General features: G+C 38.7%; 1 protein-coding gene across 1 annotated transcript in view; it reads left to right on the forward strand.

Annotated features, from left to right (window-relative positions):
• The window catches only part of psd2 (pleckstrin and Sec7 domain containing 2), a 43,229-nt gene extending 29,117 nt beyond the window's left edge, over positions 1 to 14,112 (forward strand). Inside the window, exons 4-15 of the mRNA XM_086084918.1 lie at positions 3,093 to 3,290; positions 3,535 to 3,615; positions 4,938 to 5,050; positions 6,306 to 6,364; positions 7,831 to 7,920; positions 8,023 to 8,066; positions 8,163 to 8,353; positions 8,508 to 8,578; positions 8,963 to 9,120; positions 9,195 to 9,339; positions 10,298 to 10,441; positions 12,060 to 14,112. Coding sequence (XP_085941044.1) covers positions 3,093 to 3,290; positions 3,535 to 3,615; positions 4,938 to 5,050; positions 6,306 to 6,364; positions 7,831 to 7,920; positions 8,023 to 8,066; positions 8,163 to 8,353; positions 8,508 to 8,578; positions 8,963 to 9,120; positions 9,195 to 9,339; positions 10,298 to 10,441; positions 12,060 to 12,290 — 1,525 coding nt within the window. The 3' untranslated portion in view covers positions 12,291 to 14,112. The remainder of the gene's footprint in view (positions 1 to 3,092; positions 3,291 to 3,534; positions 3,616 to 4,937; positions 5,051 to 6,305; positions 6,365 to 7,830; positions 7,921 to 8,022; positions 8,067 to 8,162; positions 8,354 to 8,507; positions 8,579 to 8,962; positions 9,121 to 9,194; positions 9,340 to 10,297; positions 10,442 to 12,059) is intronic.
• The last annotated feature ends 1,280 nt before the right edge of the window (positions 14,113 to 15,392 follow it).

The following is a 15,392-nucleotide window of genomic DNA, read 5'->3' on the forward strand; positions in this document are numbered from 1 at the left end:
ATTTTTACAACATTCCTGGGAAATCACAATCTCTCATCACTGGTGAGTGACTGTGGTGACAAATGGTATAGCACTTTTTTTTTTTCACTATTAATGTAATTGGAATGATTTTGCTGCGTCTACTGAATTAATTTGGTTAGACAAATGCAAATGAACTCCAAACAAACAATTGATGATATTTTGCAAAGTATTCCAGACTTCTTTTTTATTTATTTATATATATATATATGTGTGAAAGCTCTTCCCAAGTTTGTTTGGTTATGTATTTCTGCAAAGACATTCATCCTCCCTGCTGTACAGGAAGCATCTTAATCAGATCCCCTCAACCAACTCGATTGGCTGCCCATCCACACATAACTGTTCTAATGGTTTCACACTTCCGGATATAACAGCTGCCCACCCTGTCCCTAAGGATGAGCCTAGAACCCTCCACGTGAAAGGAATTTTGGCAGATAACAATCTGTACTTTAATTTGGGGTAGTGAACGTCCATGTCTTGCCTTATGCTTGATGGATTAATGTGAACATGGGAGTTGTGTTGTTGAGGGCATTGGCTCCTATAGTATCCCAGTGATAAGCGGTTCAAGGTAATGGGAATTGTGGAAAATTAATTAAGGTCTTATTGAATCAGCCAAGAAAAGAAAATATAACCTTGGATGTAGCACGATTGTCAGGGGCCTTGGATGGGGTCACAGCAAAGGCTTAGTCAGCTCCTGTAGCCTGCAGTAAGTGAAAGGAGGGCAATGGAAATATTTGTTGGTGTATTAAGTCTTGGTGTCAGTCTCTATTCACATGACAGGTTTTGAGTTTTTGACGAGCAGCACAATTGAGCCTGGCAGCCGTTACGACTTCATGGTAGGACGCAGCCCTTGGCTTCCGCTGTATCCATGGTAACTGGCAAATCCCAAACGCTAATGGCGAGTAATGTATTGAATTTGTGAGGGTAATGCAATTGGCGTGATCTGATTATGCAAAAACAAACCTGAATCATCTGGCGGGAATGCTGACATGCCAAACTAATGCACACCCTGAGGAAATGATGTGATGAACAAGAGTTTTATGTTGTGAAATGCCTCATACAGTTTAAAGTGACAATTTATTTATGTAATTCATGTAGGTGCTTTTCTTTCTGCCCCCAAAGAATGTAACATGTCAGTTTGTGAACAGCCATGTTATATTGGTTAAGGCATGTCACAGGAGATCTCTTTAATGGCTTTGCACTCAGCATTAAAAGTAAATTAATCTCCTTCATTAGGTGAGTAGAATGTAAGCAGTGTTGCGCAGAGCTGTGGAATTGCTATCTTAAACCGTCTCGTTTGGGCATAATGAATAGTTACGTTTGGTTTTATTAATAATAGGCTATATTAACGTTTTCCAGTTTTGTGATGACATCCACTGTTGTAGCAGATAAATGCTTTATTTGTTATCGCAGACTAAACATACTAATATTGTATTGTAATATTTAGTAGCAGTATTGTTGTTAGTCAGTCAGCTAGTGGTTGCACATTTCCACCCGAGGCTTATGAATTATAATGGTTCGCCAGTTTGATACTTTTATGGCTCAGCAATTAGTTTGGTTTGATGTTTATGATGATATTCATAGCTGCGCCTGTTAAATCTTGCCTTGACATTTACATGCTACATACTGTAATTGCTATATGTACAGCATGGTATTTTAAGACTCACATTACTGTACATTTGTGAGTTAAAAGGGATACACATTCACACACATTAAAGACCTTATAAAGTGAATGAAGAGATTTATTATGACACAGTGTATGTTTTTAGATAATTGTTGAAAATGTGAAAAGATTGGCAACTATGCAATACTAAATTGTGTAGCTATGGCATTAAACTGCTGTTCAATTTTCATATTTTTTTGGGGGACTAGATAATAAGCATCTTTGTTAGCACCAGTGGCTATTTTGGTAAAAATAAGTACTTAGCCCATGTCTATCACTACAATGTGCAGTTAGCTAGCTAGCTAGCTACGCCTACACCCCGAAAATGCCCCAATTTTCAGAACAAGCTTGGTGTCGGCCAGAGTTTTATGTATTTTGTGTTATTCAGGCTATATATTTTCAAATGAAAAGCATTGTGGGTATATACATAGCAAGCAGGAGGTTTGTGTTTAAAATCATTTAGTGTGAGAGTTGCAGGCTGAAAGACGTGTTTAATAAATATGACTTTTCAAAAGTGTTTCTGTTATGTGGTCGTACACATCGTCACAAGTTACAACACCAAGCAAGGATGTGACGCTGGGATGAGCGAGCCTCCGGAAGCTTGTTAGCTTGTGATCTCGCTGGTGACTAGTGCCTCGTACGCTATGGAAAGCCCCAACATTGTGCAATACATATTTCAGCCACTGGAGGCTTTGAGCCACAGATGTATTGTTTGTAGATGTATTGGTATTTGATTGAAAGCCTAATTTTAAAACCTTCACAATATTTTTAATTATTCATATTTGGCAGGGTTGTTAATAAACTCTACTATGTGCTATGACAAGTTCACAAGACATTTATTTACACTTTACAGGGACTTTAACTGTTAGACAACTTGCAAAACTGCTCCTAATAGGGGTGACTAAGTAGTGTACATCCAGTCCCAAAAGGCATCAGAGGACTCTGCCTCAGTGTCACACTCTTACATCCATTATTTTCCAGATCTGCAGCTAGTGAGCATGAGATGGACAATTTAGTGGGTCAGCTGAAGCAGTTTAGCTCAGGGGCAACTTGAAGGGCCAGAGAGAACACTTTGTGTTTCTTTAGGGATCTTTAAGACAAATAAAGGCTTAGTTTTATTGTGTCCAAGCCACAGTTTGCTCATCATATTGTAAATTAAGACCTGAACTAAAGTTGTACACTAGTGGGGCAGGTGAGATCTGTCTCAGGTTGCTAATCTGTTAGCACACAAAAGAGTGACATTATTTAAATAGAAAATGATGTCAGTGCCACGAGTTATTCAAAAGTTGAATTCCATTTTGTTAAATATGTTGGGCATGTAATTGGCTTGCACATTTTTGTTTCTTCAACCTGCGCTCCATGCTCGTGTGTTTGTTTTTCTCCATCAATGTGTTTGTGCTCCTCCCAACAGCGATGCCAACCTCACAGACGTGCTGTCTGACTCAGACGAGTGTGAGTTGGGCAGTCTGGAGCATTTGGAGCGCGGTAGCACCGATACCCTGGCCAATGGCTGCCGAGCTGACTACGAAGCTGCCAAGAGGCTCGCCAAGCGCCTTTATCACCTTGAGGGCTTCAAGCGCTGCGATGTGGCCAGACACCTGGGCAAGAAGTGAGCACATGCGAGCATCAACATCACAAAATGTTGGGGCTATTCGTCGACAAAATAAATCTAACTTTCTTTACAGGTCAACCGAATTTGACCTTTTGCAAGCTATTCAATGTTTAGTCTCTCTCTCTTTTTTTTTTTCTAACTGATGACACTGTGCCAAACAATTTTAAGTTTTTGTGAGTAGTGTTTGTGATTTTAACACATGGATGTCAATGATTCACTGTTGCCTTCTCCTCTCCTGCAGTAATGACTTCAGTCAATTGGTGGCCTCAGAGTACCTGAGTTTCTTTGACTTCTCTGGCTTGTCACTGGATCGGGCTTTACGGTAATGTACACAGCAGCTCTCCCAACAGTATGTGTGCCAGTGTAAAGGCTTGTTCACAAGCGTGTGGATGTCACATTTGCTGTTCGCAAGGAATTGTCTTTGCGCTTATCAAGCTGTCGTGTTCACTGGAGTTATCCAGCGGAGCTGACAGCTGGCAAGCGCATCACTTTCTTGTAGCTGACCTGTTGGCGTTCCAACGCGCTGTCGTCAGCTCCACGCCATCAAGCTCAGTGTGCTTCGGAATATTTTTTTGAAACTGTAAAATGTATGGTCTTATTTGAAAGTTTGAACTAATACAACGGTGCAATGTTTCAATTTGGTCGGGGGCCCAAAGGCTCTAGTTTAGGTTTAGTTTATGACGATATTTAGTATTGAAAATGGATTAGTAGGTGGCATCATTAATATGTTAATTTAAATAAATACTTGAATAATTTTGTATGCATTATTTTGGATAGACTGGCTTAAAATATATTCATTACAATTTGAGAGGTAGAATTGAACCTAATTTCAACATACATGCATTTTAACACTGATAATAATCACATAGAGTTGTAGTTTCAAATCCACCTGCAATGGGTGAAAATCTAGAGAATAGAGAACAGAGTCCGAATGTAAAAAAAAAAGAAAGAAAAGTTTTTACTAATGCCAAACACTAAACTCATTTTAAATTCTTGAACACAGGTGAAGTCAAAAATATTCTTTACAATAGTTTGTTCTACGCACCCCATTACTAGTCTAAACACAACATTATTAATAATATTGTGATTGTGGGATATAAATTAAGCATTAAAATCCACCCGTTTTCATCCATCTCAGGGACGGCCATTTTGTCATTTGCCTTTGACTGAATATGACATCACAGTTGCTCAGGGCTCATGGGTAGCAATCAATCACATTTCCCCTGATTTCTGAGTTTGGTTTTGTGATGTTCGTAGGATGAGCCGTGATTGCAAGCAAAACATATTTTCTTTTGAAAATTGTTTTGTTTTTTTCAGCCAGAAGATCAAAGTAAAGACACAAATATAGTAGTCTATTTTCTTTTTCTTTTTGCTGATATGCTATGATGTATTATCCTGCGCTGTAGTCTTCTATTTGTTTTTGTTGTTGACATTTTGGCTCAAAAGCATCTATCAGCAGTCACATGCAATCTGCAAAGAAAATGCAATTTCACATTTTTGACCATATCATGCGTGACCCCTTGGCTTCTTTCCAAATACATGCGTGTCCTCAGATTCTATTTTCTGGCACGCATGATTAATGTGCATATTTTGTAGCCTTACTGAGAGACTTCTGACCTCCGATTGGCCTTTTATGTGCGACAGGAACTTTTTAAAAGCCTTTCCGTTGATGGGGGAGACGCAGGAACGAGAGAGGATCCTGGTGCATTTCTCCAAGCGCTTCTGCTCCTGCAATCTTCAAACACTCACCTCTGAAGGTCAGAGCAATGATGGCGGTTTTGGGAACTTTAGGAATTTAAGCAGAACATTGATATTCCATACCATAGTCGCTTAGAATAACTTGGTTATGTAATGTGGATTTATACAGTGTAACTGTATACAGTCGCTGGGCACAATATTAGGTGCATGTGCAAATCTAATTTTAGCGGTTTCAACATACGACATTTCAAGGTTACGAACAGTGTGAGGCATAAGAAGATACTGCCATATTATTATTATTTTTTTTTATTATAGCCTAGAAGTGTCATTATAACATTTCTTGACATGTTACATGTGATTTCACTAGTCTAAGCATGACATTCTGATTAATATTAATACATTTGTGGAATATGAGTTATGAAGCAAAATCCAGCCATTTTTATCCATCTTAGGAGGCAGCCATTTTGCCACTTGCTGTCGACTGAAGTTGCGGAGGTCTCAGGTAACAACCAATCATAGCTCAGCTTCAGAAAGCAAGTGAGCTGTGATTGGTCATTATTTGAGCCCTGATCAACAGTGATGTCATTTTTCCTCGACAGCAAAATGGCTGCCCCCTAAGATGGATTTTGCTGCTTAACTCATATTCCACTAACGCAATATTAACCAGAATATCATGTTTAGACCAGTGGGGCTGCATAGAACATATTGTCAAAAAAAATTGGATTGACTTCCCTTTAACTCATTCACTGCCATTGACGGCTATAGACATCAAAAATTCATTTGAACTATTTCTATTAGTTTAACATATTTTTTCCACTTTTGTTAACAAGAGTGTGAAAACCTAGATTTGTTTTATTGTACATTTAGAACAGATATAAAATGTGTGATTAATCGTGAGGTAACTAGTGAAATCATGCAATTAATTACAATTAAACATTTTAATCGCCTGACGCCCCTAATTTTTAATGTTTAAAAAAAAAATTCAATTGTAATTAATCACAGGACTTCAATAATTAACTCACGATTAATCACACATTTTTATATCTGTTCTAAATGTTCAATATTTTTTGTATTAGGTTTTCATACTCTTATTAACAAAAGTGAAAAAAGTGGAAAACTAATAGAAATAGTTCAAATGAATTTTTGACGTCTATAGCCGTCAATGGCAGTGAATGAGTTAATGTTAAGTTGAATTCAGTGCCATATCTGAATGTGTCTCATCTCGCTGTAAGAGAATGCGTGGCATTGCATGCATGCGTGTGTTTTGCGCGTGACATGAAGTTGACCTCAGCTTTGTGTGTCGTCCCTCTGCAGATGGCGCCCACACATTAACCTGCGCTCTCATGCTGCTCAACACAGATCTACACGGACATGTATGTGTTTACCTTCAAATGGATTCTTTCTTATCTCACATTTGGACACACATGCCAACAAAACAGGCCTTTGCCTTCAATGGCGTATCTTATTTTGGATCTACATTTTTCTTTCCTTCTGAAGTCCCTCCCACCACCCCCCTCGCTGACTCTCCTCACACTTGCCTCCCAGCCTACTTTTTGACCTGTTTCCGTCTCTCCTGTCCTTAGATGGTCTCAAGTGTTCATTTTTAACTGGAGCATTGTGATGTGAACCACATAGCACTATCAGTAGTCATCAAATGCCCATGTTCCCTACACTGCTCACATCAACCCTGCCCCTGCTAAACACTCATGTAATGAATAGCCCTCCTTTAACTAACATCCTTTCTCTCTTTTTGGGTCCCTTTCTTCCCTTTCAAATCCTCCCCCTGCTCACCACATCCGGTTTCCTGGCCTCTCTGTCACTGCAGGTGGTAAGTATTCCTCTGCTGCCAACACGAATCTGTCCTTGTAATGCGCTCCTTTTGGGTTTTCAACTAATGTCTCAGATTTAATGCTGATGCTATTTTAGGTTCTCAATCAGCAGATGAAGCTGTCATCAAAATGACAGCAATTTAAAAGATTCACAGTTCTCTATTAGATATACTTTATTAAAGGCAAAATGTCACAAAAAAATACAACTACACTACAGATAGGAAAATGTATCTAGTAATCAATTATTTCAGCTTTAAGAATAGTATTGGTTGTGTGAAATTAATAGTTACTCGAACCTAATACAGCCTTTTACAATCATACCAAATATACGCATGAGCGTTAGATAAGCAAGATAAGCACTGCCACCAAGTGGACAGATGCACAACTGCATTCAGCTTTAGCCCTTTCAAAGCTTATTTTAGGAGTAGAATATTTGTCAACTTTGACATTATTTACACAAAATGACAATTAGGGTTAAAGTATCGGCGCTGATATTGGGCATTTCGACGAATATTGGTGTTAGCTTTTTTTTCTTTTTCTGATGGCCGATAAAAGCATTTTAATCTGAGGGAACTATTTTATAAAATTTTCAGTTTACGTTATAAGAGATGCTGCTGACCCGGGAACCTTCTGAACCTTTTGTTTTTGTTCGATATTAAAACAAAGAAATGTAAAAGTTTAAGATTTTGGGTATTTTTTAATTTTGGAAAAAAATATTTACTGTAGAAAATTCAAGAGATCTATGTTTGTATGTATGTTACATGTTTAAGTTTCCATTTGGCTTTTTAAGATATACTGATAGCCTTGGGAGCTCCCTGAACATTTTATTAGAAAATTAAAAGGATTGTCTATTGTCTAAGATTAATTAAAAACAAAAACTTCTACATTTTGAAAAGTCTGAATTTTTTTTCATTTTGTCACATTTTTTAAGACGTTACAAAATCAAGATTGGCATTTGTATTTAATTTTTTTTTTGACGTTGCTACACTTTTTGAATTGTCTTCCCTCAGAACATTGGAAAGAAGATGTCTTGCCAGCAGTTTATTAGTAATCTCGATGGCCTCAACAATGGCAAAGACTTTCCCAAAGACTTATTGAAGGTACAGAAGTCACCTTCTCCTCAAAGTGTGCAACTACCTCAAAATATGTCTCCTGCTTGCAGAAAGATTTAGTCACAACATTATTCTGCCTTTCCTGCACAGGTCTTGTACAACTCGATCAAGAACGAGAAGCTTGAGTGGGCTGTGTGAGTATGCTCTTAGTTCTGCTCAAAAAGACTCACTTCACTATGTGCATCTCCTGTTCATCTTCTTTTTTTTTTTTTTTTTTTCGCTGCGTGCAGTGAAGAAGAAGAGCTAAGGAAGAGCCTGTCAGAGCTGGTGGAGGAGCAGTGCGAGGGCGGGTGTAAACGTGTTGCCAGGGTAACGGACAGCAATAACCCTTTCATCGCCATCCCCATCCTCCTCAATGCTGTAACATACAAACACGGAGTGCTGACTCGCAAAAGCCATGCTGACATGGATGGCAAACGGAGTGAGTACATAAACATCAAACTTACTCATCCATTTATTAGATGTAGAGTCAGTTTGATTAATTAGCATATTTTTTAATTTGGAATAATACACTTTTGATTTGTGAATCATTGAGACGATCTGTTTTTGTTCTTGCTCCCATTTCTACAATCCAGCCCCACGGGGTCGCCGTGGTTGGAAGAAGTTCTATGCGGTTCTGAAGGGAATGATACTGTATCTCCAAAAGGTACTACATCCCACCCATTATCTTTGTTGCCATAGAAACACACACACACACACACTTATTCGCACACACACACTACACGGCGTCACGGATGTGGTAGATGCTGTACAGTGGTTCTACTGCGCTGTGCTTTCGTTTCGCTTGAGAGAGTGAGGCAGAGGTAAGTGGTAACTGCGTGTGTGTTTGTCTCCATCTGCTGGTGATAATGCTTTATTGCAACATTGGAGAAATTAGGAAGTAAAAGCTTTGTATCTACCTCTGTTTTGAAGAAAATCTGAGTTTGAATATCAGCCATCCTGTGAGTTTACTTCTTTTCTGATACAAGAATTTGAGTGTATTGCTATGACCTCAAAACATACAATATGGCCTACAATTTGTCTCATTCAGGATGAATATAAGCCAGATGCTGACATTTCTGAGGTGGACCTGAAAAATGCTGTGCGGATCCACCACGCTTTAGCCACCCGCGCTACCGATTACAGCAAGAAAGCCAACGTACTCAAGCTCAAAACCTCAGACTGGAGAGTTTTTCTACTACAGGCCCCGTGAGTCAACGGAGGAGACTTGTTTGCCTCTCCTTAATCCCAAATCAGCTCATTGCTGTGCTCTTTGCCTTTAGGGGTGAGGAAGAGATGATGTCGTGGATCTTTCGGATAAATCTGGTGGCAGCGCTGTTCTCTGCTCCAGCCTTCCCTGCTGCCATCGGCTCCATGAAAACATTTTGCCGGCCCATCCTTCCGTCCTCATCAACAAGGCTCAATCAGGTACGTACACACACTTGAAATAGTATAAAAGGCTCAAAATAAGCGTGTGAAAATTGGTCATTTGCTCCTCATTAATAAACATTAACTTGCAAAACTGCAACACTGTTTATTTCTCACTTGAAAGTGAATTTACCCACCTACCACCCCCTTTTTTTAATTTTTATTTTTTTACATATTTTTATTTTTATTTTATTGTGTTTTATTGGAGAGGTTTGGTGTTGTTTCACTTTAAATCAGTTTAGCAGAAAATAGTTATAAGCATACATTTTTAAAAGTTCAACTGAAAATAGTTAAGCTTTTTTTGTACTTTAAATTACTTTGTAGCTATATATACATCAATTGAATAAAGGAATAATTTTTTAAAATAATTTTTATTTTATAAAACTACATTAAAGCAAAGCTTTTTCAGCACTCTGACTTTGTGTTTTTATTCTCGGTGATGCCAGACTGAGTGATCGGAAGTTTGATTGTGTTCTCAGTCATTACCGAATAAAATATAAAATAAAAATCAACCAATCAATCAATAAAAAAATTAATTCAGCTTTATTTCTAGACAACAAAATCATGTTTGCTGCTATACACTATGTGAATAAACAAAAATGATTTATTAAAAAAATAAAAAAAAACAATTGTTCATTAATTATTATTATTAATATTATATTTAATAAAAAAAATCTTCCTTCAGTTCCTCGGGAAAAAAAATTTCTCCTCAAAGTTAGAAAGTTGCTCGTCAAATAAAGCCTTTGATTCGCAAAACTGCTCTGCAAACAGAATTTAAATTCTTGATGCATACTATATATGTTATATTAATCATATAATCTTTATGATATATTTCCAGATACGGTGAAAGATTTCCACCTTATCCCTAATTAAAAAGCTCCGCATACTTTATTGCATCCCCATCTTATTGGTTGTTTTGCGGGTCTTGTGTTGTTTGCCTGGCGTGCGATTGGTGCAGGAGGAGCAGCTGCTGAGTCACGAGAGCAAGCTGAAGCAGATGAGCCTGGAGCTGGAAGAGCACCGGAAAAACCCGCCCTCATCTGACCCCAAAAGCCGTGAGTGGGAGGAGTATCGGCTCAAAGAGCACTACCTCACATATGAGGTGAGGAATATTCGGAATGATTGTTTTACACGATCTGGTGTGTTTGTCCTTTGTTATGCTGTTGATTTATTGACAGCGACAGAGGAGGGCTGCGCGTTTCGGTCACTGACCACAATATTGTCTCATTGTGATCCACTCCAATATGAAAGTAATATTCACTTTCGATTGCTGTCATAAAAAGGAGACTACAAATATGCAATATATTTTTTATTATTTTGAGCTGGTTGGTGGTTAAACTACAATGCATTACAAGTTGATCGTCCATTGACTAGTAAGGGCACTGCTAATATATGTACGGTCAAAAAAACACAAGTACTTACCTTGATCTGTTTTTACTTATTTATTATCTTTTCAAATGTGGAATTCAGTGTAATAAGCACAGAAAACCCTTCTTTAACATTACAATGAAGTGATGACAAATTAGAGATACAAACTGTTGCTTGAGCAATTTTTTTTTTTTTGCTTTAGCTTGCGAACAATCATTTGTGACGTAAGCACAAGATGGTGGCAGTGAACTCAGTTCATTTCACAGGAAGTCACAGCTTTAGCTTTAGCTAGATTTAGTGAGCCATCCAAAAAAGAGGCTTCCAGCTGTTCCAGCTTCCAATTAAAGTTTTCATATCATACTAAAAACTTTTTTTTTTAAAGAAGTTGCCTTTGTCCTATGTAGAGCGACAACAATACTCCCAGGTAGAGGTGAGCGATATGGGCAAATAAATAAATAAATAAATAATAAATATCAAAATAAACATCTCGATTATTTTTTTCAAATTAATAATAATATTCTAAAAAACATGGCACAATATTCTATGGAAATATTTAATAATGAACAACTACAACTTATGTCCAGGCTTTGTACAGGTAATACAAGAATATGCCAAATCAGGTTTTCCTAATAGTTGTAGCAGTCGTGCAATGAGGACTTTAATGTACTTTCTTTTCCTTTACGTTCTCTGCACACATTCAGTTTCTGTTTTTTGTTGTTTGTTGATTTTTGGGATGTCTGTATCATACCGCCCTCTACTGGCCAAGGCATGCACTCCAGAAGGAACACAATGGAGAGTGCGGGATGGACTGGATTATTGGTTTCGCCATTCATTTTGGTGGGGAAAGGATAATTTTTTTTAACATGGGTTTTGAAATACAACCAAGGTCACAGAATGAATCACACTCACAAGCCAAGGCACCACAATAGTGTGAATATGTTCTTCTATGGTGTTGTCTTGTCAAAAATAAAAAACAAACAATTGACGCATACACAAAAAGGTTTGTATTTGCCTATAGATGCCACAAGAAGGCGGCAAAGTTAGACAAGGCCTGATTACAAGATCCGCCTACCCTCACGTGTTTGGCGTCAAATGTCACAAAATGGCGCCAATGCGATATTTTCGTATTAGTCATGGCTTTGGCCTCAAAACAAAACCAATAGATGTGTTTTAGGGAATGAAAGAGGGTAAGTTCCTCACAAAAATCTGTGAATTTGGCAAAGCTTCACTGTTGTTATTTATCACCGTGGTGAGTACAGTTGTAGAATCAGTCATATTTCTTTCCATTTGTTTCACTTCAAACATTTTTGCCATTTATCCCTTTTCCCCCACCCTCTTTCCACCCTGAGCAGAAGACTCGCTACGAGACGTACATCAGCCTCCTCGGGGCCAAAATCCGCACGGAGACGGACGATCTGGAGAAGATCGAGGCCAGCGTGCTGGGCGGCCTGATGATGGAGGGCGTCCTGGCCGGCCGCGATTACCACCTGCGCAAGACGCAGTCCTCGCCGTCCATCAACCAGGCTCACGCTGGCTTGAACGGGAAGGGCGCCGGATGCACTGCCGTGGGACCGATGAGCTGAGGGGGGCAGGGGGGCCACAGAGACCTCTACCCTCAAAATGACCTCCCTCAAATCCGAAACCAGCGTCATGTAATGTGTTATTGGGTTCCCAAACTCAAAATCCTTGAAAGGATTTGTCAACCCTGGTGATAAAATTTCCTTGAGCAATAGAATACAGCCCCCCCCCCCACCCCCCTGCTCCCTGCCTCGACCTCAGTACTGTTGCACATTGAAAACGATCAGAACTGTGATCACTATTTATTACATCGTCAGTATTATTTTTTTTAAGTCAGTTTGTCTTGAGTTGAGGTTTACTTTTTGAGCAGCGAGAACGAGGCCAGGCAAGGACACAAAAAAAAAAGGTTCAAGCGCGTCTGCTTCCCTCTCTGTCTGGTGTCTCTGCAGGCAGCGGCTGAGATAGAGCAAATGGAAATGGTACTACTGTAGCATTCTGGCCTCTGCGTTTCACTCTCACCTTTGGACCTACATTTTGGGTAAGCGTGATTCGCAAAGGCGACACCACAAACTTAAAAAAAAAAACGCTCAGAAGGATCATCCCATGTCGAGCATATTTATTTATTTATTTAACTCTTCATAGAAAATCTTTATCGCTCTTTTTTGCAAGCGTCTCCTTGCACATGCGTAGAAAGCGACGCCCTCGCGGAACCCAGCTCGGAGTTGAGTGCCTTACTCGCGGCACCTTCACACCGGCCAAAAAAGAAGAACTTGAATGGAAAAGGGGACTTGAAGCAGAGCCAAACCTTGCTCCAGATCCGTTACGCCCCAAATAATAACGCATAGTTAAGTGTTCTTTTTCTTTTTAGCCTCTCAATGAAGAAATCGGCATGTGACTGAATGAAAGCACGATATGCCGTGTTCTGTTTGAACTTTTGAAAGACTGCACTGATAATAGTGGGTGGGAAGTGTCTAAAGACTGATGACTGAACCCTAAAATATCAGTCCAAACACTTCTCAATATAGTATTTGGGCAGTTTTCTTTTAGGAATGTTCAATACCCCTTTTTCCAGACCAATACCAGTACACTCTAAAAACTGTGGGGTCAAAAGTAACCCAATTATGGATCAAAAATGGACCGATCCAATTTATGGGTTAATTTGACCCAAGAAGAGCATTTGCCCATTTTTTTAACCATAGTTGGGTTATTTTTGACCCAACTGTTTTTAGAGTGTACTCAACTCTTGAGTAGCCACCGATATGATATCAAGTACTGATAACACTAGTAGTTTTGTTGCATACAATTTTTATGCAATCAATAACAGATAATGTTAAAAAAAAAACAAAAAAAACTTGTATATCCAATATTGGATTTTCCTTAAAATTGCATGAAATTACTGGCAGTCATTTATGATCTTTATTTATATTTGTTAATAAAATACATAGCGTATGTTGTATGAAAACAATTTAAATAACTAAATAATCAAAATGAAACAAATAATCCACTCCAATCCAATCCAAATATATTCTACATTGTAAATTCTTCTTTCAACCGATATTGGTATCGGTCACCATTGTGAGTACCTGATACTTTGAAATAAGCTGGTATCCAGGTACTTGCCCATCCCAAGTGTTTTATATACGAGCAAAATGATTTTTAAAATGACAGTGTTAGCTTTAATTTAAGGGGTTTCTCAAAAATATGTCATTGAGGAATTTTGACATTTTATGTACATTACAATAAAATCTGTATTTTAATTTCTGGAAGACATTTATTGATTCTACATTTGGATGATACATCTTCCTTCCTTCTCCAGAATATTTGACTTCTGTTGTGAAGGTTGTTTTTTTCCTCACCTCTTAAATAAAGCTGCAAATACACACTCCATTCACATCATAGCAGTGAATAAAGGTCTACATTTTTAATGTTGAAATACTTCCACTGGTGGTTAGGAAGAAGTTAATGTCGCGGGGTCATGCGCTATATGACGTATTTTCGGTTTGTTTTAGGTGAGAAACAATCCAGAAGTATTTTGCCAAATGAGGCATGATCCCAATCAGGCTTTCTCATCTCGGAAAAACTTCAGCACAAATGCATCTTTCTTCTCTTCAGAAAAGATCCAAATCTTTCAGTTTTTGTGTCTTTCGTGGTGAAATGTCTTTTTTGGTGCCCTCGGCCCATTTGGACAAGCGTAGCAGCAGGACAGTTCCAATTTGGCGCACACACACCAATAAAAGTGTCAGGAGAGTGGCTGGAAAACAACTCCACCAGCGAAATATCCATCAAAACATCCTCCACATGGGTCACTGTGAGCGTTACGAAACATTGGTTTTCCGAGAAGCGGACGCTTAGGTTTTCTCGGTAAAACCCGGAAGGCGAAGCAGACGTCCAGCGTACGTTTAACACAATATCACATTAAGGTGTTTTCTCTTGGAACTTGCATAATATGAGGACATTGGCGTGTGCGGCGAGTGGCGATGGTACCGATGTTTGTGAGCACCTTATTGATTCCACCAGAACACACACGCACACACTCACACACATGTTGGAAGTATTTGCTTATGACACAACTGTAGAGCTAAGAGCCCCTCACTCAGCCTCAGTGAGGCATTTGTTGACTTTTTACCCGAGCTTTCCATGTCCTCATGATCTGTCACGTCTTTGCTATGTGCTGTTGCTAAATGGACAGCTTTGAAAATCATTTGGGGACTTGACTGGAAACTCACGAGTCAGCTCGACCATGCTAAAAGTAGAAGGCTGTATTATATCAGGATAAGCAACATGGTTTTTTTTCCCCTTCCTTTTCTACACCAAGACTTCCCCTTGTAGTCAGTTTGGCTGTTGTGCTAACCGATGTTGCCAATGTTAGGGTAGGCCTGTGCTGTAAAATAGGACTGTGACAAAAAATATTTGTTGTTATGTTAATTTAAAAAAACGACAACAACAACTTGGGCACTTTGATGTCAGCATTAGACCTGTCATTTTGCTTTGTTTGTATATTTGTTTTTCAGATGTTCATATAGTGTAAAAGACATATTTACTGAACATTTAGTCTGTGCTTCATAAAGTAAGGTTTTATAGAGAAGATTGTAGTAGTGATTTATTAATAGTGGCACCAAAATGATGTGCAGCAGTTTGGGTGCCACTGACATCACTGATGTTCTGTA

Source organism: Leptonotus elevatus, chromosome 9 (assembly GCF_054856555.1).
Source record: "Leptonotus elevatus isolate MCC_2025b chromosome 9, RoL_Lele_1.0, whole genome shotgun sequence".
Classification (NCBI taxonomy): Eukaryota; Metazoa; Chordata; class Actinopteri; order Syngnathiformes; family Syngnathidae; genus Leptonotus; species Leptonotus elevatus.